Source organism: Staurois parvus, unplaced genomic scaffold, assembly GCF_062004578.1.
Source record: "Staurois parvus isolate SC_StPar_1 unplaced genomic scaffold, SC_StPar_1.0 ptg000341l, whole genome shotgun sequence".
NCBI classification, from domain to species: domain Eukaryota; kingdom Metazoa; phylum Chordata; class Amphibia; order Anura; family Ranidae; genus Staurois; species Staurois parvus.
In genome coordinates, this window is record NW_028318137.1 from 1,333,427 (window position 1) to 1,361,411 (window position 27,985).

Sequence of the window (27,985 nt, forward strand, 5' to 3'; positions counted from 1 at the left end):
GAACTTTTTTGGGGGTTCGATGACATTGCAACCATTTGGGTTAAATGTCGATATAGATTTGAATTGTTTTCTCACACATTTTTAATTTTTATGTTATTTTAAGTATATTTTTATATAGGCAACTGTTTAAAGATGATATATGGGAGATTGTATGCTTTTTGTACAATTTTTGCATTATTTTTGTATTATTACTAGAGTTCCCCTTTATTTGTGTTTAAAGTGTCACTGGCCCTTTAAGTTCCCTTTTTGAAACACAGTCTTAGAGGGTGCTGGCCCGTTAATGTATTTATTTATTTAATTTATTTATCATTAGTGTTTTATTTAAATTTCTTTTTATTGTATTTTTGTTCTCTTGTTTTAAAGTTTTTTTGCTTGTGATGGCAAATATATTGGATACATTGTATATCCTTTGTGGACTCCTGTCATCTGTGGGGCGGCTTGCTTTGCTTGATTCCCCATTGATGTCAGCTGTTCGTTTCCTGTGAGTGAATATTTAAGGAGGTTGAGACGTCTCACATCTATCCGCTCCGTGAGGACGTCGATGATGAAACGCGTAGGGCGGAGCTTGATTGATGTGACGTCATTACGTTTTTGGCTGCCAGCTACTGCGCATGTGCTGAGTAGCCAGGCTCGTTTATGTGATTGCTGTTATGCTGTTGATGCTGGTGTCGGCTGGGACACCTCTTGAGTAAGTGCAATGAGTACCTAATAAAGGAATTGGTTTTTATAATATTGCACCATGAAGTCTTTCTGTTTCTCTCGAGTGCTTGGCATTTCCCCCTATGGATACGTTTGAAGGTGGTCCTTTATCTATTGGAGAAGTGGATTTTCGATTAACTACAAAGTTTTTCATCCTGTTATTTCGATCGATGAGGATCGGTGTGTTGCAGAGTTTCCGTTTCTGAAGATATATTTATGGATGATCTGCCATTATATTATCAAGGTTTTTTGGTGAAATTTTTCATATTTAGACACTTTTTTTGCACAAAAGTTTTTTGCACTTAAAAGTTTTTTTATATTTTTTTGTGGTATTGGCATATATATATTTTTTTCTGGACTTATGATTTGATGATTTCTTTATATATATTTATATATTTATACACATTTACTAGCGCAAATTATTTATGTATTCTGTGCTGTTGCAGCCATTGTTTTGTTGAATTACTTGTATGCTTTGGGTCATTGTCCTGTTGCATCACCCATCCTCTGCGGAGCTTCAGTTGGCGGACAGATGGTCGTACATTTTCCTGCAAAATGTCTTGATAAACTCTGGAATTCATTTTCCCATCAATGACAACAATCCGTCCAGGCCCTGAGGCAGCAAAGCAGCCCCAAACCATGATGTTCCCTCCGCCATGTTTTACAGTGGGGATGAGGTTTTGATGTTGGTGTGCTGTGCCTTTTTTTCTCCACACATAGTGTTGTGTGTTCTTCCCAAACAACTCAATCTTGGTTTCATCTGTCCACAGTATATTTTGCCAGTAGTGCTGTGGAACATCCAGGTGCTCTTTTGCAAACTTCAAACGTGCTGCAATATTCTTTTTGGACAGCAATGGCTTCCTCCGTGGTGTCCTCCCATGTACTCCATTCTTGTTTAATGTTTTCCTTATTGTAGATGTGTCAACAAAAATGTTAGCATGTGCCAGAGATTTCTGTAGGTCTTTAGCTGACATTCTGGGATTCTTCTTTACCTCATGCAGCATTCTGCGCTGTGCTCTTGCAGTCATTTTTACAGGACGACCACGCCTAGGGAGAGTAGCAACAGTGCTAAACTTTCTCCATTTGTAGACAGTCTGTCTTACCGTGGACACATGAACATCAAGGCTTTTGGAGATACTTTTGTAACCCTTTCCAGCTTCATGCAAGTCAACAATTCTTGATCATAGGTCTTCTGAGAGCTCTTTTCTGTGAGGCATGGTTCACATCAGACAGTGCTTCTTGAAACCAGTAAACCCAAAACAGGTGTGTGTTTTTTAAGGGCAGGACAGCTGTCAGCAACACATCCAATATCATCACACTGATTGGAGTCAAGGTTGGCTCACTCCTGGCTCCAATTAGCTCTGGGAGAAGTCATTAAGCTAGGGCCTCACATACTTTTTCCTCCCTGCACTGTGAATGTTTACATGTTATGTGCAATTAAGCCATGGCAACATCTAATGTTTGTGTAGTATTATGTTCAGCAGACTGTGTTCTTCTATTGTTGTGACTTAGATGACGTTTAGAGCACATTTTATGCCCAATTCATGCAAAACTCCACGTTAATCCCAAGGGGTTCACAAACTTTTTCTTGCAACTGTATATCTTAATGCATGCGTCTCGTTATTATTTATTTATTGGCAATATGGAGATATATATATATATATATTTTTTTTTTTTGCTGCAGGGTTTTTAATAGAGAGGTTATATATATATTATTTTTTAGTACATATTTTTTAGAACGCGCATTTTTTAAAACACACATTTTTAATATGTTTTTAGTAGTTTTTGATAGTACTTAATACTTTACATATCATAAAATATACACCTTGAGTAAGGGGGAGAGGAACTACAGGTCCTGTAATCACCTGGTACGGTTTGAGTAGGATCCAGTGGAGACCCTGAAAGTGAAGTGGGCCTGTTGGGTCGCCTAAGGGAGGTGAGGAGGCAATCTAGCCATTGAGGATTGAAGTGTGCTGACACTTTCACAATATACCATCACCATATCATATTGCATGGTTTATGTCGTTTCAAGCACTTGTTTATGGACTATTACATCTGTGTGGAATTTGAAGTGTACCAGTGTGATCACTTTTTTGTCACTTTGTCACTTTTATCCCCAGATATAGGGGTCTTGTGTTGATATATTCTATGAGTTATTGCCACTTATTTAGCTAATGTCCATGGTACTTATTATATTCACTGGTTTATAAGGCACTAGGGTGACTGTAGGTCACTTGTTTATTAGAGCACTTGATGCACGTTTATTATTTTTTATATTTATATAGGTTGGTATTTATGTGTATATTTTGTGGGAGGTAGGGATAGAGCGCTGCACTATTGTGGGTTATATTGTTTTACACTGTTAAGGTATCAGTTATAAGTGTTGGCTGCTGTTCTATAGGACACTTCTATAAGTGCAGGAGGAACTTTATATTTATATATAGATTGGGCTTCAGTATCATGGCTGCAGGTAGCCTGATAGTAGATTTTATATTATTTATATTTAGTTTTAGTTAATTATCTATATATATATTTTTTACACATATGTCTTCTATCCATTCTGTTTTTATACTACCGCATTTGGTTAATAAATTATAGTGTTTTTTAGTTTTTAATAAAGTTAATATTCAACAGTAGAATTATCCACACAAATATGGCCACCGGAGCTTTAATTAGCAATAGTAAGTCCTGCCCAGCCCAGGTGATTTTCATCTGGCTTTCTTTATATGGGAGGTTCGTAACCCAATAGCGTTAGCCCTGAGGAAGTCACGGTTTGGACGCCATCTTTGTACACCCATGTTACTTCACCCATTGCAAGAGGTTTTCCTATCTATGCTTTACACAGGAAAGCGGATAATGTGAGTGTTCATTTTGGAGGTCCTGTTTGATATATACATGTGATATTAAAACGGTATTACACTATTGGAGCTTCTGCTTATATTTTATTATGAGTATACTGGCCATACTATACGGTATTATGGGGAAGGAGGTCTGCCACTATATATACCTGCCTGAAAGAGGGAAACCACCAAGGAGAAAGTGACGCAGCTATGAAGGAGTTTCATACATGAAGGATCCAGAAATAGTGATCCTTAAAGCGTTGTGACCCAGTGTGGGTCGAGGCAAGGAGGTGAGCACGCATTTTTACCACCAGTGGATACACCCTTGTCACCTTGCACATATTTCACCCAATTCCATGGGAGTCTATTTTAAATGAATATATGGTGGTCTACACCCATTTTGGAAATTTTTTGTGTGTTTACATGAGTTTGAAACAAGTGTGATTTATCATTATAATATACATGTATTTGCAGGGCATGTGAGTCATTATTTGCACTTTATGCATGCTGGTATATCATTTTGGTTCATTTAGAATTGTTTGAGCAGTATAGGGGATTTTTTTGAGTGTTTATGCGTTTATGCATTTGTTTGACACTTATGCGATTTTTCACTATTTTTTTCACTGTTTGTTCAGCACACAGCACTTATTGAAGTCCTATTTTGTACTAATTGGATGGTTCACAATCACTTGTATATCTAATTAAGATATATATTTCACCTCAAGTTCAGTGCATTTTAGTGCACACACTTCTTTAGAGTGATATTTGTTGGATCACTTTTTTATGCACGTTTATTTATGTTATATATTTCTTCACATATTGTTGATTGCGTGTCAATCACATTCACTTTGTTATTAGCACTTAGGGGTTATATCACATCGATAGTTTGTCAATTATTATTTTTTTGATTATTTAGTTTTATATATGATATTGTATATATGAGATTTTTTGCACATTTATGATATAACACACATGTACTTGTAGTAGCGCCACATCATTTCTTTCTTTATATTTGCATTTATCATTAGGTATATGATTGGATGTTGGCAGCAGTTATAGATCTGTAGAGTTTAGGCTTAGAAGCGCAGGAGTTTCCTATATATTATTACAGACAGAGTGGACATTCCAGGGTGCACATGAAAAAGGGAGGGTGGTTTTTAGGAGCACGGGGACTGATATTAAATTGAGGGGATTGTGGCTATTCCTGGAAGAAAGAGGGTGCCTGGTGTGGGGGTGAAATAGTGGAGGACCAGGGTTCAGGGAGATATCCCCAGAGGTTAGGAAAAGGAGGGTGAGGAAAGTAAGATTGGAGCGGGATGAATACGAGTGCACATGCCTTCCAGTCCTGGTGTTTGGGTCAGCAGGTGAGTAAAGTATCAGCAGGAGGTGATGAGAGCAGTAGTAGGGAGATGGTAGCAGGGAGGGCGAGATGTATAAGCTTTGGGTGGAGCAGAGGGGTAAAGAGATGAGATTTTGGGAACACAGGATAGTAATATGAAAAGGAGTAAATGTGGCATATTAAAAGGTAGATGGAGTGGTAATCAGACTTGTAGGAGATGTTTCCCAGGGTGTTTTCCTGCAGTCCATCCAGCGTGCAGTAGAGTTCTTTGTTGTATCTTCCTGCTGCTTGAGTTATCCTGCTTTAGTTAAACTACTGTGTTCAACTGCAGCTTCACACTTCAGCATAAACCACACTCACGCAGAGACTTGCACCCCGTCTGTGACCTTCCACCATGTGCTGGTCTAAATGTATAGGGAGATGGTCAAATGAGCAACTCTTCTCTGCCCAAATTAGGAACTGATAAGGATGTTTCTCAAAGACAGACCAGACACATGCCAGAGTCATGAAAGAAGTGCAACAAGAGGTGAGAATCAATCAACACAAACAGACCAAAATATATACACTATTTGTTCTGAGATTTACAGAACGTCTATGTGTTGCTGAAGTTACAGTTTAGAGTGGTGATGAGAGCAGATGAGAGCAGCAATTTACCTATGAAAAAGCAGAGAAGCCATGATTAGAGTGCTGTGTTCAACTGCAGCTTCACACTTCAGCATAAACCACACATTAGTTAAATAATATGGTAGTGCAGCGCTAAAACAATATTAAGATCATAAAATTAATAAGAAATTGATAAAATTGTTATAATAAAAGTTCATATAAAATAAAGTGACTTTCAGTGCTCTTAAAGGTGCTTGTAATTCTGGTACGTCAGTGCTTGTGCAGTGTAATGAGGAGAATTGCGCACTCACCAGACACGCAATAAATATACGCCACAAAGAATATATCCTGAAGTCATCAAGGTAGATATGATGTTAAGGTGACTTTCCTCTGAGGGGCAGGGTGGTAGGACGATCAAATCCTGGGACTTTAAATGCTGACCCAAAACAGCCAGAGTTCCCCTTAAGGGCTAGGTGGATGCTGCTTCCTGGATAGGCAGGAGGATCCCTCTGGGTACTGGGATGGATCATTATCATACACAGGGCATCTGAAAATGAATGCTCCACTTTGGAGTTCAGACACAGGAATATGCCCATAGTGTAGTAGATTATATCTTCATTTATCGAAAATTGCATTTAGGTAAACAGGATAATATCAGAGTAAAATCGCAGTAATAACACAGTGAGAAACCAGGAATAACTGTCCTTCAATAAAGATGGCTGTCGGAGCTCCACGTTGCTCCGGCGGCATGACGTCACAGCGTAAGTGGCTCCTCCTTACGCATTTGCGAACCCGCACGTCTTCAGAGGAGATCGCCAATAACGCCATGCCGTGCCATCTGTAAATATAGACGATGGTGCATGCGCATTAGGTCAGCGCCATCTTGGAAGAGACCAAAGCCAGTGCGCACGCGCAACTAAGCTGCCGCCATTTTCCCATGGATCTTTGAGTAGCAACAAGCTATAATGGCAGCTAAAGAGCCTTTATAATCTTGAGATATATAGCGGTATAGACAGATGGAAAATTTAACCAACCAGAGATTAGATTCGGATGGTAGACTAAAAACAATGAAATGGGCATGGTATTGTAACTTCAGGTTAGGGTGTCTCCAAGAAAGACTTTCTAGATGAGATGCCGAGTCCAAATTGATAAAGAGAGGTGCATTTATTACACTGCAGTGGAGATAATATAGCATACAAAAGTTCACCTTATGTGAGATGAACGAATGTAATACAAAATATATATCTGTCTCTTAAGCTTTAGACTATTACATATATAGACATAAAGTCTACGCGTGATCGTACACAATGTCAGGCGTGGTCATATGGTTTTAATCCAATCAATTCTTCATATGCTTAACAGCAAACTCAGAGTTAAGTGCAGGTTAATAGCACATGATCAGTCCAAAATAGACGGTTGCTGGTTCAAACTGGTTCGACCATAAGATGCTTTTCTTATCCTTGAAAGAGGAAGTTAAAATTTTTCAAGCCGGCTAGGTTTGCGTCTCAGACATACTTCAAATCACATTTCCTGAGAAGAAAGAAAAGGAACTGCAGTAAAAACATATACATATCTGCAGATGATCCACATTGCCTTACAATTGATACGATCCAGAAATGTTTAGATAGATTAAAGGTGAATAAAGCACCTGGACTGGATGGCATACATCCACTGGTCCTTAAAGAATTGAGCTGTCATTTCAAAGCCATTGTTTCTAATTTTTAGGGACTCTTTAATGACTGGCATAGTACCACTGGATTGGCGTCAGGTCAATGTGGTGCCAATATTTACAAAGGGGTCAAAATCTTTACCAAGTAACTATAGACCTCTTAGTTTAACATCTATGGTTGGGAAGATACTGGAGAGTTTATTAGAAGATCACACAGATAAGTTCTTGCTGGAAAAAAAGATTTTAAGCAACAGGCAGCATGGATTCATGAAAGACAGAAGTTGTCAAACAAACCTGATTTTCTTTTTATGAGGAGGTGAGCAAAACCTTGGACAGAGGGGTGGATGTGGCCGTGGTATACTTGGATTTTGCAAAAGCATTTGACACATAGCTAATGTGTACAGTAAAGTCCACAGGCTTGGAAAAATCCATATGTACATGGATAGAAAACTGGCTAAATGATCGTATTCAGAGAGTAGTGGTTAATGATTCATACTCTGAATGGGCTAGGGTTGTTAGTGGTGTACCCCAAGGTTCAGTGTTGGAATCCTTACTTTTTAAAATATCTATAAACGATATAGGGTCTGGGATTAAAAATACCATTTCAGTCTTTGCAGATGACACCAAGCTGTGCAATGGAATAATATCCTTAAAGGATATCTCCAACTTCAATGCACTGTTTAATTGGGCAACTATGTGGCAAATGAGGTTTAATGTTGATAAATGTAAGGTTATGCATTTGTGGGCTAAGAATATGCATGCATTATACATACTAGGGGGAGTACAACTGGGGCAATCAATGGTGGAGAAGGATCTGGGAGTTCTAGTAGATCATAAGCTTAATAATGGCATGCAATTTTGGGCACCAATTCACAAAAAGAACATGGGGGAACTGGAGAAAGTACAGAGAAGGGCAACAAAACTGATAGGAGGCATGGAGGTGCTCAGCTATGGGGAAGGATTAGAGGAACTGAATTTATTCTCTTTTGAGAAGAGCAGATTAAGGGGGGATATGATCAACATGTATAAATACATCAGTGGTTCATATAGTGAACTCAGTGTAAAGTTATTCACCTTGAGGTCATCACAGAGGACAAGGGGGCACTCTTTATCTCTGGAGGAAAATACATTTAATCTCCAAATATGGAAAAGTTTCTTCACAGTAAGAGCTGTGAAAATGTAGACTCCCTCAAGAGTTGGTTCTGGCCAGCTCAGTGGATTTTATTCAAAAAGACCTGGATTCTTTCTTGGATACACAGAATATAACTGGTTACTAACATTTATAGGTAAATTTGATCCAGGGAATATCCAATTGCCTCTCGGGGGATTAGAAAATAATTTATTCTCCTAAAGGAGCAAATTGGATCATGCTTTGCTGGGTTTTCTTTCCTTCCTCTGGATCAACTGTGGGTGTAGGATTATAACTTTTTTTTTTATGGTTGAACTGGATGGACTTTTGTCTTTTTTTTAGCGAGACTAACTATGTAACTGTGAACTTTAATGGCATCCCAGTCTTAGTCTGTAGGGTTCAATATTGATTTGTCCCACCCTTTGCAGCTATAACAGCTTCAACTCTTCTGGGAAGTCTGTCCCCAAGGTTTAGGAGTGTGCCTATGGGAATGTTTGACCATTCTTCCAGAAGTGCATTTGTGAGGTCAAGCACTGATGTCGGACTAGAAGGCCTTGCTCGCAGTCTCAGCCATGGAAACCCATTCCCTGATGCACTCTACACACGGTTGTTGTGCTAATCTGAAGGCCACATGAAGTTTGGATGTTTTTAGCTATTGACTCTGCAAACAGTTGGCAACTTCGGCGCACTGTGTGCTTCAGTGTGCACTGACCCCACTCTGTCATTTTACGTGGCCTATCACTTCCTGGCTGTTGTTCCCAGTTGCTTCCACTTTGTTATAATACCACTAAAAGTTGACCGTGGAATATTTAGTAGCAAGTAAATTTCATGGATGGACTTATTGCACAAGTGGGAACCCATCAGGGTACCACGCTTGAATTCACTGAGCTTCTGGGAGTGACCTATTCTTTAGCAAATGTTTGTAGAAGCAGTCTGCATGCCTAGGTCTTTGATATTATACACCTGTGGCCATGGAGGTGATTGGAGGGGTGTCCCAATATTTTTGGCAATATAGTGTGTGTGTAAATATATATATATATATATATATATATATATATATATATATATATCTCAAACGCAACACATCATGTTAAAACAAACATCTCAAATAGTAAAATATGAGAAGTTGAACTGTAAAACATCTGCCAGAAGCCCTCATCCCTTTATTTGCATCTACAGTCAGGCTTAACTGTATCCTGACACCCACACACACTTGTGTTCCGTATCCTCACACCCACACACAATTGCTAATTTTCTTTAATAATAAAACTAATTTTATAATCATTACATTTTTTTTTAAAGGAAGATTGGGACCAGGGGCCCCAGGGCAATTGCCCCCTTTTCATCCTTATAAATCTGTCACTGCCTGGGAGAGTCCTTGCTGATGCAGTATAATTGTGTGTTTTTGCTGTGCTCAGTTTTGCCATGGTGTATGACCTTTGACATGAAACTGTCTTCCACAACCTCACCTCAGTAGCAGAATTTAGCTTTTCTTCACCCAGTCTTAAGCCTCCTACACAGCTTTTTTCTGTTTCACTTAATCAATTTCATATGTACATTGAAACACAATAATTATTATTAGCACCTGCTTGGTATAGTTGGTTAATCAAAAACCTGAATCCTACAAAATCCCTGACTTTGTGCAAGTGTACAAAGTGTGCCAGTATACAAATTGATGCTGGTTTGAAAACAAAGGGTAGTTACACCAAATACTGATTTGATTTTGATTTTTCTTCTGTTCACTTAGTTTGGGTTTTGTAAATTGATAAAAATAAACAATATATATATTTTTTTAAATATTCTTACTTTGCAGTCTTCACACCTGTCTAAAACTTTTGCACAGTACTGTACATATTATTTGGCTGTCTCAGCATCAGAAAAGACATGCATGTAATCAATCCAGAAAGCATTGCTACAGTAGTCCTTTCCTCTGTGTTAGTGTGTATCAGCAGTGTAACAAGGATCTTGATTGAGGTCTTTAAACATTAAGGGCTGGTAAAAACTATGGTTAGAATATTCAGAGCTGAGGAAAAAGGCATGCAACCTCCTAGGACACTAGCATTAAACTGAGACATGCTGGGTAGAGGAAGGGTTATATGGGAGCTGACCTAAAATGTTTTTTTCTGGTTTCCAGTGTCCAAATCTACTGTAAGTGGCAGGATATAATCCAACCATTTCAGAATTCCAGTCTCCCTTCATGGACAATAAATACAACTATTAATCTCTTCATCTATATTGTTGCTTATACTTTCTAGTACAACCTCTTTAATACATGCTTGTGACAAATACCGATTTACTTTATATTATGTACTTAAATAAGTGGTTGCAATTTACACATGTAGTTGCTAGGTAGTATCACAGTTTGGTTGTATAAATATAAATGAGGAAAAGGAAATGAACAAATGAGTAAAGAAAAATTTCTAACAATTGAAATATTTATACACCTAAACCTTTGTCAGCCATTTGGAGTTGATTTAGTTTTACATTTAGTAGTTCACTGAAAATTTGTATCAAATCCAAAACTTTCTTTCTAGTTTTGGATAATGTGAGGAAAAATTAGAGCACCTCTCAGGTTTTTACTGCTACTTTGGGCTCTTTTAGGGCCAGTTCACACTACAAAAATGCACTTTTTTACTTACAGTTCACACCAAATGCAGTTCCGGTGCAGTTTTGATGAAGTTTGCTATGTTCCAGTATGGTTCTGTGCAGAAAAAATGCAGCATGTTCTACTTTTTTTTTCTGCACCAGAAACTGACTGTGCTGGTGTGAACTAGGACCATTGGAATACATGGAAAACACTGTGCATGCATGTTTGATGCAGAAAAAAAGCGCACTGAACTGTATCTAGTGTGAACTAGCCATTAGAGAGATTCTTCCTCACTTCCTGTCATGTTTTAAGTTTTCAAGAGGTTGTGTGAATCATATGTTTAAGTCTGCATTGACTATTTGAGCCACAGCCTCTGGAAAAATTCTAATACTGCCAATCTTGCAGATTCTTAGTATTGTGACTTTTGATAGATGCACATATGTAATTTATTGTATATGGTGGATATACCTGCATTATTTTAGTAAACTAATAATCACTTCTACCATTTTTTTTTCCACAGCGTTTTAAGTCCACTGTTGTGGATGGAAATCATTTTGTGCATTTAAATGAGCCAGAAAAGGTTGCGAAGATCATCACAGATGAATTACATGAACAACTATATATTCATTCACAGCTTTAATCATAATCTACCATTAGGACATGTACACACTTATGTACTCTTTGAAAGCATTAAATGCCCAATTAAACCTTGTAATTTTATTACTAGGATGCAGCCATTCTGCACAATAGTACTATAAATGTGAGCATCTTCCCTTTTTTGTTTCCTTTTTATTTTCTGCAGCAAATAGTTAAAATACCCTCTGCTAGCAGCATGCTGGAGAGTGGACTTCTGCTTAACAGAGTACAGGGGTCCAAGTCTTTAGTGGTTTGGACAGGTCCCCCTTGCACAGTGCGCCAGTCAACAGCACTGCTAAATGAGTGCAAGTGCAGTTTGTTAGAACAGTGTGTAGAAGGGATAAGGGGTGTCAGACCATTGGAGTCCCAGACTACTATGCTCTGTGTTGAGTAGAGGTCCAGCTACCAAGCATTTGATGCTAAAATGTTTTCAATGCTGTCAGCAACCAGCAAAGTAAAAATATAAAGACACCCACATTTATTACAGTGTTTTCAACCTGATCTCATCACAGTGATAAAATTGGAAGGTTTAATTGGGCTTAAAAGACTGCTTTTTTCCAGGATGTTTTATGGATTGTATGTTGGAGTTTATTCATGTTTGAAATTTGACATAAAAGAATGTGGACCTAATATCAGTACCCAAAAATGCCTTCATCTGTTTTCCTCTACAGAAGAATAGAGACGTTGTTCTGATTTAATGCAGGGTCCACACTCTTAGACTAAGATGAATGCTAAGATATGACACAATTATTTCAATCCTGTGTTAAAAAATGTCTGACATAGATCAGCTTCTCACCCTTGACCTGATAAAAATTACACCACTGAAGTCTGTTTATTGGGAAAGAGGTTAATTAAGGATAAGGAAATGCTACCTCCTTCCTATAGCAGATGATGACATCATCTTAGCTTTGAAAAAGTGAGTAGACTGGAACTCAAGAACTGCTTTTTAAAAAAATAATACTGTTGCAGAATTTTGACATCTGTCAGGGGTTGATTCATGCAAGCTTTGTACAGTTGTTGAAAGGTCCACTTTAACTTTTAACCTGCAGTTATAATCTTTCTATAATTAATTTGTTGAATACATTACAAGCAGCTTTAAATGCCTTCACAAGTCCATTAAATGCTGACCACACAGCAGGGTGAATTTACTGGAGGAGGCAAAATGTGGAGCAGCTGCTTGTTACTTCAGCTTGCTTAGCTATGAAAATGAAAGCTTGTAGCTGACTGATTGCCATGCAGAACTGCTTCAGGTTCTGTCATCTCCAGTATTGGTATATTCCCTTTGATGTATCTGGGCATAATTTAAAAAAAGCAACTGATGTACCAAAAACACATTGCAAATTTGTTTGTGTTTAAAAGTATCATAAGTACCATATAAATTAATTTGCACATTAAAATCCATGGAACACATCAGTTTCACTTTTATTGTTAAATTTCTAGCTTGCCATGAATACAAAAAACATTTTATGGCAGTTCACATCATTAATGAATGCGGGGGATGGGAGGATGGCTTGCAGGACCTCTTGCCACTGGATTCTGAGCCGCTGCTGCTAAGTACAAAATACTCTTTCCGCAGTTTAGCCTCAACAACACCAACTATTCTAACCCAGCTTCCAAACGAATGAAAAGGAACAAGGATGACTTGGCAGTAGTGGACTGCCCAAATTGGTGTGAGCTCCGTCTCCACTAAACTGAGGAAAGACAAAAAGAAAGACACTGTAGGTAAACCAAAATAATACACTCATACACCCACAAAATGGACCGAGCAAGCTGAACATTTTTTTTTTTTACTGGATTCCGATTCACCTGACACTAAATCAATTATCTTTCCTGCAGCAAACCCCAGAAATGGCAAGCACAGAGGGCAATGCCTTTATGGTTGCAGTAAATCCTTACTTCAGACATAATTACATAGATATAACACATCCTGGGGTTGGGAAGTCTGGTTTTAAAGCGGTCCTAACAGAGTATAATCTTGCTTTGCATGACCTGCAAAATATTAGCAATTCCCAAAACTGGACTGGACTGAAGATTGGGGGCATAGAGGACATCTGTCATGGATCCGGATATGAACAGAGATGTGTGGACTGACACAGGGAATAGCAGGCTTCAGGAGTGATGTAATAATATAATTTATTAAGAGCTACACAAGTATACAAAAACGCACAGTGCCAACAAAAACGAAACCTTCAACTAATATCTATATGTTCAGAAACACAGGCGTAGTCAGGGCTGGAGAGGTGAAGTGGTCAGGCAGGCCGGGTCAGGAACAATAGGGCAGATCTGGTACAGAGGGGTAGGCAAACGGATAGTCAAAAAGGAGAGCTGGGTCGGTGCAGGCAGAGTTCAATCATGGTGAGAATCAAGCAGGTAACTGACAGGATACAGGTACAGAACAACAAGGGCTCATGGGAAACAAACACCAAGGCACTGATTGCAGTCCTGGTTACTGCTTAAATACACCTCCTGCAATCAGCCTCAGGTGATGGCTTGATTGCAGGAGGTGAGATCCTAGCTGCTGAAAAGCACTCGCTGGTAAGAACTGGTACTGCAGCCCATAGAGCAGGTGAGCCCCAGCACCACCAGCGGAGAGTCCTTTCCTGACAACATCATAGCACATTTAAAATATCTCCCTAGTCAAAAAGTCATTGTGCAGGATAGCAAACTGAAAGACATTGAAATTGGTTTTTACATCTAAATGGTATACCTGAGCATGCTGACGATTTCATTTTTACTAATTTAACCGCTTCCCGTCCACCCTATAGCAGCAAAATCACGTGTGTATATATATATGTGATTTGTGGTCCTGTGGTAATCGCGAGCCAAGGGGGGCACGCGCGCGCGCGTGTGCCTGCCGACCCACAGGTGCCGTGATTTGGTCCCCAAGGGATCAGTCATCCAATTTAGGCCACTGACATTCAGCCTAAATCAGATGATCGATCCCTGGCCTATCACAGATTTTCCTGTACTTGTGTTTACACTTACACAGGTAAAAGAAATGAGGCAATCTTCTTTCTCTGGGCACATTCCGTCCCAGAGAGACAAGAAAGAAGACGTGTGAGTAAAACACTACACAATTTCAGTTACAACACATTTAGGTCACATTTAACCCCTTGATCGCCCCTCAGCGTCAGGGCTTTGTCTACAGCAGAGGTACGCGGAGACCTGGCATTCCTGCCAGTACCTTGCATGGCCAGAGAAATGGACGCTGGCGAAAATCTATGCGCATTGGCGCACGGACGAGAGTCGGAACATGCATGCGCACTGGCGTATAGTTATGCACGCATTAGCTCAGTTTGGCGCCAGACGGCCTTTATAAGGAAGCCCATCACTCCCTCAAATTGCTGGTTGATCTCTGGCTCCCCAGTGTCTTTGTCCGTGTTCCCTTGCTACTGTGATCTCCTGTTACTGATTCGGCTTGTTCTTGGACCTGTCCTCTCTGCCTGACTCCTGATCTGACCCTGGGTTGGCTAATAGATATTCTCACCTGCTCTCCTGATCTGACCTCGGCTTGGCTAATAGAAATTCTCACCTGCTCTCCTGATCCGACCTCGGCTTGGCTAATAGATATTCTCACTCGCTCTCCTGTGTATGACCCCGGCTATCCTATTGGCTTTGTCTGCTCCAATCTCCATCTGGCATCTTATCTTGGCTTTGAACCAGAAAATGTATATTATATAGAGCACGCTTGCTGGAGCCCAACCTCTGCAGCTGTAAGATAAAGGTGCCAGATGGATATCAGGGATGGATGGAAGCAGTAACACTGAGGCAACTCTTCTTAGAGTGGAAGCAAGGCTCTAATGCAGTAACAAGAAAAAGAGAGGAAGGCGCCTCTAAGTGCAGTATTAACAATTTATTAGTAGACAATGGAAAATTTGCACTTACAAGATAAACGGTTAAAAAGACTCATCGTGTGGTATTTGGATCCAGGTGGGACATCCAGCCGTCCAGCAGCAAGCTATGCCTATAGGATCAGGAAGTAGAGTCCAGGGTGTGCCTGTGCATCAAAAATGAAGCTTGGAGAGCAGAGTCAGATGTAGCAGGTGAAAGGGGCGGTAATGCATTTCGGAGCATGCTCAATAGGCTCCTTCTTCAGACCAACAAATAGATTTGTGAAAAGAGATTCACAAGAAAGCGGCTACATTATGGACAGAATGCGATACTCGGAAAAATTTCTAAAAAATTATGCTTTATTACACATTAATGATAGACAATATGGCAATCACACAGACCTAAAACCATTTAAAATCACACTAAGACCGGTCTGGATATGTATGTGCTGCAGAGACAGTGACAAACTTTGTCTAGAGCCTTTGCAGCGCCGCACATTGGTTACACTTCCTGTAGGAAGTTTTTCAAAAAAATATGCTGTATGCCTTGCATTTAGGTAATGCATCATAATGTCCCCATCCACCTGTGCCATGGGTAGTAAATAATGGAAATATCCTTCACATGTACTGTCGTTGATCCAGGGAACAACCGCTTACATCAGCCGACATCTCGTGGATTCCGTTCTCTCCATGGCGCCTGTACAGCTTTTCATGACTCATGGCATGTGAAAATGGCCGCCTCCTTGTAGGTCGGCTTGCATAAAGCCAATGCGCATGACCGGAAGTGACGTATCTGACGTATGACGTCATACGTCAGATACGTCACTTCCGGTCATGCACATTGGCGTTATGCACGCCGACCTACAAGGCGTCGGCCATTTTCACATGCTGGGATTACTGGGATCAGCCCCGGCACCTGCCAGCACCAGCGTTTAGCCCCTGCACTTACCCCCCCTCATCCCCAGCAAGTGCAGTGTCAGTAGATCACTGTTACTTGATATATTACATACAAAACTGCATTGTTTGCAGAATCAGGCCTGATTTTTTTGTAGATTTTTTTTTAATCCGCAGTTAAAAACGAGCATATATGCCAAAGCATGGGGGTCTGGGGGGGGGGGGGGGCAGTGGGTGGATGGCCCCTTTTGCTTCAGTATATATTTTAAAAAAAAATTTTGGCAGAGATTTCTTCATCCAAATCGACCAATGTGAATAGAGAAATCTGTTAGGCTCTTTTTTTTTTGTTCAGCCCACGGGCTGAACGACAAAAAAAGAACATATCATGTGTGCCCACCATTAGAAGTGGGTGGATGCAGGGCGGTATATTCTAATGGTGGGCACACCACACACTTTTTCTGGCAGAGATTTTGTCTCTTTTTTTTTATTCAGCCCACAGACTGCATAAAAATAAAAGAACATATCCCTAATCCACCCTGACCAAGTAGGTTTCATACCAGGTCGACAAGCCCCAGATGCCACTAGGCGATTAATCTCCCTACTACATAAATTACAAAATCACCAAGTACCTTCTCTGCTATTCTCGTTAGACGCAGAGAAGGCATTTGACCGTGTCCATTGGGGGTTCATGCAAAATGCCCTGCAATGATTTCGTATCTCAGGATGGATACAATCAGCAATATTGTCTCTTTATTCTTCCCCATCGGCCAGACTTTTAACAGCTTGCATATTATCACGCTCCTTTAATATCCCTAAGGGAACCAGACAAGGTTGCCCTTTATCCCCCCTGATATTTGCATTACTAATAGAACCACTTGCTGCAAAAGTAAGACAGGACCCCCTAATAGCAGATATAAAACTCAATGACTATGAACACAAAATCAGCCTATTCACTGACGACATCATCCTAATGGTGACAAACCCAACTGGGTCTCTATATAGAATTAAAGAACTCCTGACTCACTACGCCAATATCTCTTACTACAAACTCAACAAATCCAAATCCCTAATTCTCAACCTATATACCCCTAGACTGACCCAACTCTGATTATCTAAAGAACTACCCTATATCTGGACAACACACTCAATTCCATACCTAGGAATCAATTTGACCCCATCCCAATCCCAATTGTATGACCACAAGTATAAAACATTTCTACGGAACCTTCCCAAAGAGATATCTTCTCTTCAAACATATGGACTATCCAAAATGGGCCCTGAAAATGATTATCCTTCTTAAAATCCTATACTTATTCAGGACCCTACCCATATCTATACGTATGAACTTCTTTCATTCAGCTCTTATATGCTTTTCTAACTTTTTATGGGAGTCCGAAAGACCTAGATGCTCCAATAACTTACTCATCCACCAAAGGGGGAACAAACCTCCCCCATTTACACACATACTACCTAGCTACTCTACTAGACCAGACCTACGTTTGGTGGCATCCGTCTGCACACAAAAATTGGTCACTCCTAGAAACTAATATTTTTCACCCAAGCACACCACAATCATACCTTCTTCTCTCATCCACCGCTGGAAAGCTTCCAACTCACACACACCCCTGCATCAAACCCTCACTAGATGCATGGTCAATCTTATTTTCTCTCCCCGTTCCTAAATTCGACAAGATTTACATTCCTCTAAATGCCCTCACCATTTTAATTCCGGACTTAGACTTAAAGTCTTGGGAGCAGCGAGATATCTTACATATCTTAGATCTTTTTGAAAACCAAATTCTGGCCCCCTTTCACCAATTACTACAGAAATATCTGTTATCCTCCAAAGACAAAATTTACGTATTTCAGAATTACACACTGTGTGAAAACTAATAGTCTCCCGTACATCACTACACTACCTGCCTCAGCTTTCCCTATAGGGAAATTGGGAAAGCATCTGATCACACAGATCTTGGTGAGATTAGATTTTGTAAGGGCAGAGGAGCTATCTAGAGTCTAATAGACCCCAGATTTCTCAAAATAGCAATAAAAGTGATACAAAAAAAAAATGAAAGGGACAGTGTAAAAATAATAAAACAAAATTTAAAAAAAAAAGCACTTCTGCCCCCTGAGGCCTGCGCACACCTGCATGCGCGAGCTTTGACCCCATGCCGGTATGTAGACAGCGGTTGCACCATGCATGTGAGGTATTGCCGTGAGTGTCAGATCAAGGGCAGTAATTCTAACACTAGACCTCCTCTGTAAATCTAAAATGGTAGCTTTTAAAGCATTGCCTATGGATATTAAAAATGTTTGCAGTTTGTCACCATTGCACGGTGCATGCACAGTTTTAAAGCATGTCATGTTTGGTATCTATTTACTCGGCATACCATCTTTTTTATACTTTACCAAATAATTGGCCAATATATTGTGTTTTTGTGCATTAAAAGTATAAAAGGTTTATTTTTTTTTAAATTTGCGCTTGAAAAATCGATGCACGAGTACTATGTGACATAAAAAATTGCAGCAACCACCATTTTATTCACTAGGGTGTCTGCTTTAAAAAATATATAATGTTTTGGGGTTCAAAGTAATTTCCTAGCAAACAATACTGATTTTGTTTTGCTTAGTCTTCAGGTGGTTAGAAGAGTGAGTGATGTGTGGCATAAACTTCTAATGCTGGGCATAAAATGCCCCCACCCCACAAAAAAAAACCTTTTTTGAAAGTAGACACCCCAAACTATTTGCTGAGAGGCATGTTGAGTCAGTACAAGAATTAATTTTATTCCACAAGTTTTTGGAAAATGACAAAAAAAAAATGTTTTTTTACACAAAATTGTCATGGGTATATGTGGACACACATGCCATGGGTATATGTGGAATTACTCCCCAATATACATTCTGCTACTTCTTCCAATTATAGGGATACCAAAATCCAAAAAGCACCTTCGGGCTTTGAAAGGGCTTCATTTCCTCACTACACTTCCTGACTACCTATCACAGTTTCGGAAGCCCTGAAATGCCAGGATAGCACCAACAGCCCCCCCCCCCCCAAGTGACCCCTTTTTGGAAAGTAGACACCCCAAGGAATTTGATAAGAAGCATGGTGAGTATTTTGCAGATCTTGTTTGTTTTTGGAAGATGAAGAAAGAAAACAAAAACATTTTTTTTCTTTAAATTTATATTTCAAAACCTTGTGAGAAAAAAAATGAGATCTGCAAAATACTCACTGTGCCTCTTTTAAATTCCTTGGGGTGTCTACTTTCCAAAAAGGGGTCATTCGGAGGGGTTTGGTGGTATCCTGGCATTTCAGGGCCTCCAAAACTGTGATAGGTAGTGAGGAAGTGAAATGAGGAAGTAGCTAGGCTCCCAAAAAGTCTCACACATATGGTATCTCCATACTCGGTAGAAGTAGCAGAATGTATTTTGGGGTGTAGTTCCATAATACCCATGGCATGTGTGAGCATTATATAATTTAAGTAACAACTTTGTGTAAAAATAAAAAAAAAATGTTTTTGTCATTTTCCAAACATTTGTGGAAAATAAATAAATCTTCCATGCATTCAACATGCCTCTCAGCAGATACAGTATTGCATGACCGCACAATTTTCAGTTAAACTAGCGCAACTGTGGGGAACAACGGGGGGAGGGTTATGGCAGGTGATAAGAAGGTTTCCATGTTCCAAACAACCACTGAAAATGGTACCATTTGTACTAAAATAAAAAAATGCAAATATTTGTGCAAAATGTGACAATGAATTAGTGTTTGTTCATCAATGTCAGAAGTCTGCCAAGCAAAATAGGTGAGTTTGAAGCTTTGGTGCACGAAGAGAACTATGATTTAATTGGTATTGCTAAATCTTGGCTTCATTCTTCATATGACTATGCTGTTAATATTCCTGGCTATGCTCTCTTTCGGAGAGACAGGGCAAGATGGAAAGGTGATAGTGTATGTCTCTATGTGAGAAGTGATCTCAAAGCGAGTATGGAAGAGGACCTAGTTGATAGAGAATGTGATGAGGCTGAAGCATTATGGGTGGAACTGCATATGGGAGTGTGTATGACAAAGGTAATCATTGGAGTTTGTTATAGGCCACCCAGTGTTAACGAGGAGGTGGAGACTCAGCTCCTTGCACAGATAGAAAGAGCTGCAAGGGCTGGGAAAGTGATATTAATGGGCAGATTTAAATACCCAGAAATTGGAGCAATGGCACTGAAGGAAGAGCTAAAGGGCAAAAATGTATACACCTATTACAAGACAATGTTATGGTACAGTTCATAGAGGCCCCAACTAGAAATGATGCTCTGCTGGACCTGGTAATCTAAAACCATGCTGAGCCTATTACTAATGTTCATATAAAAGAACATCTGGGTAGCAATGACCAGAACATGAGTTCTTTTAATATTAGTTGTAAACAACAAGCACATACTGAAAGTTAAAAATGCTTAACTTTAAGAGCACAAATTCTGCAAGGCTGAGGGCTGCTCTTCAAGACTTAGACTTGGAGGAAATATTGGCATCGAAGAACGCAGAACAAAAATGGGAATTCTAAAAAAACACTGTATGTGAACACACTGCAAAATATATTCCCCTAGACAAGTTTAAAAAGGCAAAAAAAAAACTTATCTGGCTCACGCCCAAAGTTGAAAAGCAATAAAATGATAAGAAAAAAAATTTAAAAAATAAAATTAAGAAACACTATTATCATTTATTGTTGCAAGGAATATAACAGAATATGTAAAAAGGCCATCAAAATTCAAAACAAACAACAGATTGCAAAAGAGAGCAAGATAAACCCAAATAAATTCTTCAAATATATTAACAGTAAAAATAACAAATTGTGTACATTGTGGACAACCAATGAATCATATAATATTTCAGAATTAATTTCATGTGGACAACCCTTTGATAAAGTCACATGACGAAACGTGTCAGAGTCACTCCACACGACATATGAGATAGCAGGACTGTAGGAAGTGAGGGAGAGAGGAAGGGAAGGAAGAAGGAAAGGAATGAATGGAGAGAGGAAAGGGGAGAGGAGAGGAGAGGGAGGGAGGAAGGAACAGAGGATGGGATAGGAGGGGATGGAGAAAGGAAGAGAGGGAAGGATGACAAGGAAGGAAGGAGAGGAAGGAAAGAAATGGGAGGGAGAGAAGGAATGGAGGAAGGGAGGAGAGCAAGGGCAAGTAGGAAAAGGAGGGTGGTCAGACTCACATGGCTCAGGCATCATAGGGCTGCTGGCTGGTCTCTAATATTTCCCACCCACACAACCGCTTATAAACCGCATGGACTGAACTCTGGGGGGGCACAGGGGGAAGCAGAGCAGATTCAGCCTCTCTGCTCTTCTGTTACATAGTTAGTCTGGCTGAAAAAAAGACAAAAGTCCATCCAGTTCAACTATTTAAAAAAAAAAAAAAGTTATAATCCTATACCCACAGTTGATCCAGAGGAAGGCAAAAAAAACCCAGCAAAGCATGATCCAATTTGCTCCTGCAGGGAAACAAAATTTCTTCCTGATCCTCCGAGAGGCAATCGGATATTCCCTGGATCAACTTTACCTATAAATGTTAGTATGGAGTATGTCAGGAGGGGCTGGGCATTGAGGAGCACATGGAGGGCAGAAAGAAAGGGAAATCAGACGGATGGCCGGGGATGATTGGTGCAGCAGTGGGGGCAGTGACCAGCACCGATCTCCCTGTATGGCTTTCAGTGAAGCAGCTGGAAGCAGAATCTCCTCCTCTCCTTCCTGAGGCTTTCAGCTGCTTCATTGAAAGCCAAATGCGAGCAGATGAGTGGAAATTTTGAGGGCTGTTCTAGTAGATCATACGCCTGATAATGGTATGGAATGCCAAGCTGAAGTTCCCAAAGTGAGCAAAATCCTTTTTTGTATTAAGCAGTATGGACTGCAGAGAGAGAAAGAGAGACATCATTTTGTCTCTGTATAAATCATTAGTAATACCTCATCTGGAATATGCAGTTCAGTTTTGGGCACTAGTTCACAAAAAGGACATTGGGAAACTGTAGAAAATGCAGAGAAGGGCAACCAAACTTTTAAGAGGCATGGAGGTGCTCCGCTATGAGGAACGATTAGCTGAAATGAATGTATTCTCTCTTGGGAAGAGGAGATTAAGGGGGATATGATCACCATGTATAAATACATAAGTGGTCCATATTGTTAACTTGGTGTGGAGTTATTCACCTTAAGGTCATCACAGAGGACAAGGGGTCACCTCTTACATCTGGAGGAAAAAAGATTTAACTTCCAAATACTGACAGGCTTCCTCACAGTAAAATCTGTGAAAATGTGGAATAGACTCCCTTAAGAGCTGGTTCTGGCTAGCTCAATAGATTCGAAACCAAAATGATGCAGCGCTACCCTAATAATAAAATACAATATGGCAAAAACAAAGTGACATAAATATATATATGTGACAAAAAAATTAGTGGATTGATCCTCTCTGGGGATCTCAATATAAAGTGACATAAAATATATATACGTGCCAATAAATCAGTGGATTGATCCTCTCTGGGATCTCAACTCACAGACAGGATAAAAATAAAAAGAAACCTCCCATAGTGTAAATCCGTTTTAATAGGGACTCTCAAATCACAGCACAGCCAAATACCCACTCACATTTAGTAAGATTATAACAAGCTTTTCAAAAGACCTCATGCTAAAGGTGTACTTGCATGGGAACTCATTGGGTGCAGCAAGATGGCGTCCACGCCGGAAGTACATCAGCACACTCGCATCCTATGAGTTACGTCACGCTATCACGTGACTTTTTCAAGGCCTTGAAAAAGTCACGTGATAGCGCGACGTAACGCGTAGTATATATTATTTCCATCGGTGGTGATGCACATCCACAATATCACCTGCACTTAGGAGTAATTGGAAAGTATTTGGTGTATATGTACCTATTTGGACTTGGTTGTTTTAAGTTTTTTTATTTTTTCATTTTTTGTTTTTTTTTTATGTTTACGGACTATTATATGTTCACTTATTTATTTTTTTATGTGTTTGCTCATAAATATACTTTTTGTATGTGTGTTTTTTGGCACTATTGTATTTAATTGATCCCACATTTAGGGATCCATTTTATGTCACTATTTACTTTTTGGCTTAATTTAGCCATTATTTGTCATGATCTGCATGAGATTGTTGATCCCTGTTAGGGGTTCACATTCTCATTTTCACCATCATTTGAATGAATTTATTGATCCCTATTTAGGGATTCACGCTTATTTCTGTTTTGTTTTATTTTGTGTATGATTCTATTTTGGATAGTGGGGGTATTGGTTCCTGTTTTTTTATACCAGATGTGATCACTTTTTCACTTGAGATCCCAGAGAGGATCAATCCACTGATTTATTGGTACGTATATATATTTTATGTCACTTTTTATATTGAGATCCCCAGAGGATCAATCCACTGATTTTTTTTTTTTGTCACACACATCTATATATAGATATATACAGTGGGGATCGAAAGTTTGGGCACCCCAGCTAAAAATTTGTATTAATGTGCATAAAGAAGCCAAGGAAAGATGGAAAAATCTCCAAAAGGCATCAAATTACAGATTAGACATTCCTATAATATGTCAACAAAAGTTAGATTTTATTAACATCATTTACACTTTCAAAATAACAGAAAACAAAAAAATGGCGTCTGCAAAAGTTTGGGCACCCTGCAGAATTTATAGCATGCACTGCCCCCTTTGCAAAGCTGAGACCTGCCAGTGTCATGGATTGTTCTCAATCATCGTCTGGGAAGACCAGATTATGTCAATCTCAAAGGTTTTAAATGCCCAGACTCATCTGACCTTGCCCCAACAATCAGCATCATGGGTTCTTCTAAGCAGTTGTCTAGAAAACTGAAACTGAAAATAGTTGACGCTCACAAAGCTGGAGAAGGCTATAAGAAGATAGCAAAGCGTTTTCAGATGTCAATATCCTCTGTTCGGAATGTAATTAAGAAATGGCAATCATCAGGAACAGTGGAAGTTAAAGCAAGATCTGGAAGACCAAGAAAAATAACCGACAGAACAGCTCGCAGGATTGTGAGAAAAACAATTCAAAACCCACGTTTGGCTGTACGATCCCTCCAGAAAGATCTGGCAGACACTGGAGTTGTGGTACACTATTCCACTATAAAGCGATACTTGTACAAATATGGTCTTCATGGAAGACTCATCATAAGAAAACCTCTGCTACATTCTCACCACAAAAGTCCTCGTTTGAACTTTGCAAATGAACATATAGACAAGCCTGATGCATTTTGGAAACAAGTTCTGTGGATGGATGAGGTTAAAATTGAACTTTTTGGCCGGAATGAGCAAAGGTACGTTTGGAGAAGAAGGGGCACAGAATTTAATGAAAAGAACCTCTGTCCAACTGTTAAGCATGGGGTTGGATCAATCATGCTTTGGGGTTGTGTTGCAGCCAGTGGCACAGGGACCATCTCACGAGTAGAAAGAAAAATGGATTCAATAAAATTTCAGTAAATTTTGGATGGTAACTTGATGCCATCTGTGAAAAAGCTGTAGTTAAAGAGAGGATGGCTTCTACAAATGGATAATGATCCTAAACACACCTCGAAATCCACGGGGGATTACATCAAGAGGTGTAAACTGAAGGTTTTGCCATGGCCTTCACAATCTCCTGACCTCAACATAATTGAAAATCTATGGATAGACCTTAAAAGAGCAGTGCGTGACAGACAGCCCAGAAATCTCAAAGAACTGGAAGACTTTTGTAAGGAAGAATGGGCAAAGATACCTTAAACAAGAATTGAAAGACTCTTGGCTGGCTACAAAAAGCGTTTACAAGCTGTGATACTTGCCAAAGGGGGCAGTACAAGATATTAACTCTGCAGGGTGCCCAAACTTTTGCAGACGCCATTTTTTTGTTTTCTGTTATTTTGAAAGTGTGAATGATGGAAATAAAATCTAACTTTTGTTGACATATTCTAGGAATGTCTAATATGTAATTTGATGCCTTTTGGAAATTTTTCCATCTTTCCTTGGCTTCTTTATGCACATTAATACAAATTTTTAGCTGGGGTGCCCAAACTTTCGATCCCCACTGTATCTATCTATATATGCTGTATTTTTCTCTCCATAAGACGCGCTTTTTTCCCCCCAAAAAAGGGGGGAAAATGTCAGTGCATCTTATGGAGCAAATATAAAGCGGCCGGTCCGGTATTTCCGCTGCCAAAATGTCAGAATACCGGGCCGGCCGCTCAGCTGTTCTCTGAGGCAGGAACTCACCTGTTCCTCGGTCCAGCGCTGTGGTCTTCCTGCGCCGGCTTCTTCCCGCCACGGCATCTGTGACAGCCGGGTGCCCATTGCGCATGCGCGAGAAGTGCTGCGCTTTGTGAATGGTCTGGTGTCTTCTGGGACACATGACAGGTTCCAAAAGACGCCGGGCCATTCACAAAGCGCAGCACTTCTCGCGCATGCGCAGTGGGCACCAGGCTGTCAAAGTCGGGTGCCCACAATATAGGAAAGAGAACTCCGCGGAAGTGGGAGCAGATACCTGTTAAATTCAGGTACCCGCTCCCCCTCCCTCCCTAAAGGTCCACAGTGTCTGGTCATGCCCTGTACTGTCTGCAGTCTCTGGTCATCCCCTGCACTGTCTGCAGTCTCTGGTCATCCCCTGCACTGTCTGCAGTCTCTGGTCATCTGTACTGTCCGCAGTCTCTGGATATCTCCTGTACTGCCCGCAGTCTCTGTTCATCCCCTGTACTGTCCGCAGTCTCTGTTCATCCCCTGTACTGTCCACAGTCTCTGGTCATCCCCTGTACTGTCCACAGTCTCTGGTCATCCCCTGTACTGTCTGCAGTCTCTGGTCATCTCCTGTACTGTGTCCACAGTTTCAGGTCCATCTCCTGTACTATGTCCGCAGTCTCTGGGCCATCTCCTGTACTATGTCTGCAGTCTCTGGTCCTTCTCCTGTACTGTGTCCGCAGTCTCTGGTCATCTCCTGTACGATGTCCGCAGTCTCTGGTCCTTCTCCTGTACTGTGTACGCAGTCTTTGGTCATCTCTTGCACTGTCTGCAGTCTCTGGTCATCTCCTGTACTATGTCCACAGTCTCTGGTCCATCTCCTGTACTGTGTCCGCAGTCTTTGGTCATCTCTTGTACTGTCTGCAGTCTCTGGTCATCTCCTGTACTGTGTCCGCAGTCTCTGGTCATCTCCTGTACTGTATCCGCAGTGTCTGGTGACTTCCTGTACTATGTCTGCAGTCCATTGGTTCAGAATATTTTTTTCCTTGTTTTTCTCCTCTAAAACCTAGGCGCGTTTTATGGTCAGGTGTGTCTTATGGAGCGACAAATACGGTATGTGTGTGTGTATATATATATATATATATATATATATATATATCACTTTGTTTGTTTTTGCCATATTGTATTATTTTATTATTAGGGTAGCGTTGCATCATTTTGGTTTCATTTTTATTTCAACATGGTATACAGGTGAAGCTCGAAAAATTAGAATATCGTGCAAAAGTTCATTTATTTCAGTAATGCAATGTTTTGTTTTTATTTCCACATGGTATACAGGTGAAACTCGAAAAATACCGGGGACGCTGCAGGGGACACATCGCGGGAGCGAAGGACAAGGTAAGCTCTGCAGGGACTCCTTATGCAGCGCCGCATGGTAAGCCCGAGTGTAGCTTGGGGTTACCGCTTTTGGCACTGACATTTTACCCCGAGCTACACTCGGGAATACCGCTAGGGAGGTTAATGTGCTTGATACAGCACTTTGGCAACATCCAACTTCTTTTGCAGTTACCTTTTGAGGCTTTCCCTCCTTATGGAGGGTGTCAATGATGGTTTCCTGCACAACTGTCAGGTCAGTAGTCTTTTCCATGATTGTGATTCCTACTGAACCAGACTGAGAGACCATTTAAAGGCTCAGGAACCCTTTGCAGGTGTTATGGCTTAATTAGCTGATTAGAGTGGGACACTTTGAGCCTAGAATATTGCACCATTTCACAATATTCTAATTTTCTGAGGTTGTGGATTTTGGGTTTTCATGAGCTGTAAGCCATAATCATCACAATTATGACAAATCATGGCTTGAACTATATTGCTTTGCATGCAGTGAGTCTATCTCATATATTAGTTTCACCTTTTAAGTTGCATTACTGAAATAAATGAACTTTTGCACGATATTCTAATTTTTCGAGTTTCACCTGTATGGTTAGGTGCTAGCAGCTCCCACTCACCTAATTTATCACGTAATAGTAGCGCAGGAGATCTTCAGTATTTTAGTTCAATAGATTGCTGTAAAAAAAGGCCTGGATTTTTTTCCTAAATGCACATAATATAACTGGATATTAATATTTATAGGTAAACTTGATTCAAGGAATATCTGAGTGGGGGATTTTCCCCTGCTGGAGCATATTGAATCCTGCTTTTATTGCGTTTTTTTTTCTCACATCTCACATATCTCTTAGATTGTAAGCTCCAAGGATCAGGCCCTCCTAACCCTCTTGTATTGAACTGTATTGTTCTGTATTGTCTCCCGTTATATTGTAGCTCTGAGCAAACTGTTGGCGCTATATAAATCCTGTATAATAATATTAATAATACCAGCACTGCAGTATGACTTGGTGACGTGGTGAGTCCCATGAGTGCAGTACAAGTTGGTGCGGTGGTGAGCACAAGTGTTGTCCCGCAACCACCCAGAATTCACACACAGGCCTGTAGAGCCCCTGGTATCCTTCCGTATGTGCTTGCAAATCCCGATT

The 27,985-nt window shown here is 40.1% G+C and overlaps 1 protein-coding gene across 4 annotated transcripts in view; it reads left to right on the top strand.

The window, feature by feature from the left end:
• The window catches only part of SERHL2 (serine hydrolase like 2), an 801,854-nt gene extending 788,942 nt beyond the window's left edge, over positions 1-12,912 (top strand). For 3 of the 4 annotated variants that reach the window (XM_089684279.1, XM_089684277.1, XM_089684278.1), the window contains one exon: positions 11,387-12,912. In XM_089684279.1, the coding sequence (XP_089540405.1) occupies positions 11,387-11,506 (120 nt within the window). In that variant the 3' untranslated portion in view covers positions 11,507-12,912. Of the gene's footprint in view, positions 1-5,334; positions 5,405-11,386 lie in introns of all 4 variants that reach the window. The other variant, XM_089684280.1, reaches the window with a different exon arrangement.
• The last annotated feature ends 15,073 nt before the right edge of the window (positions 12,913-27,985 follow it).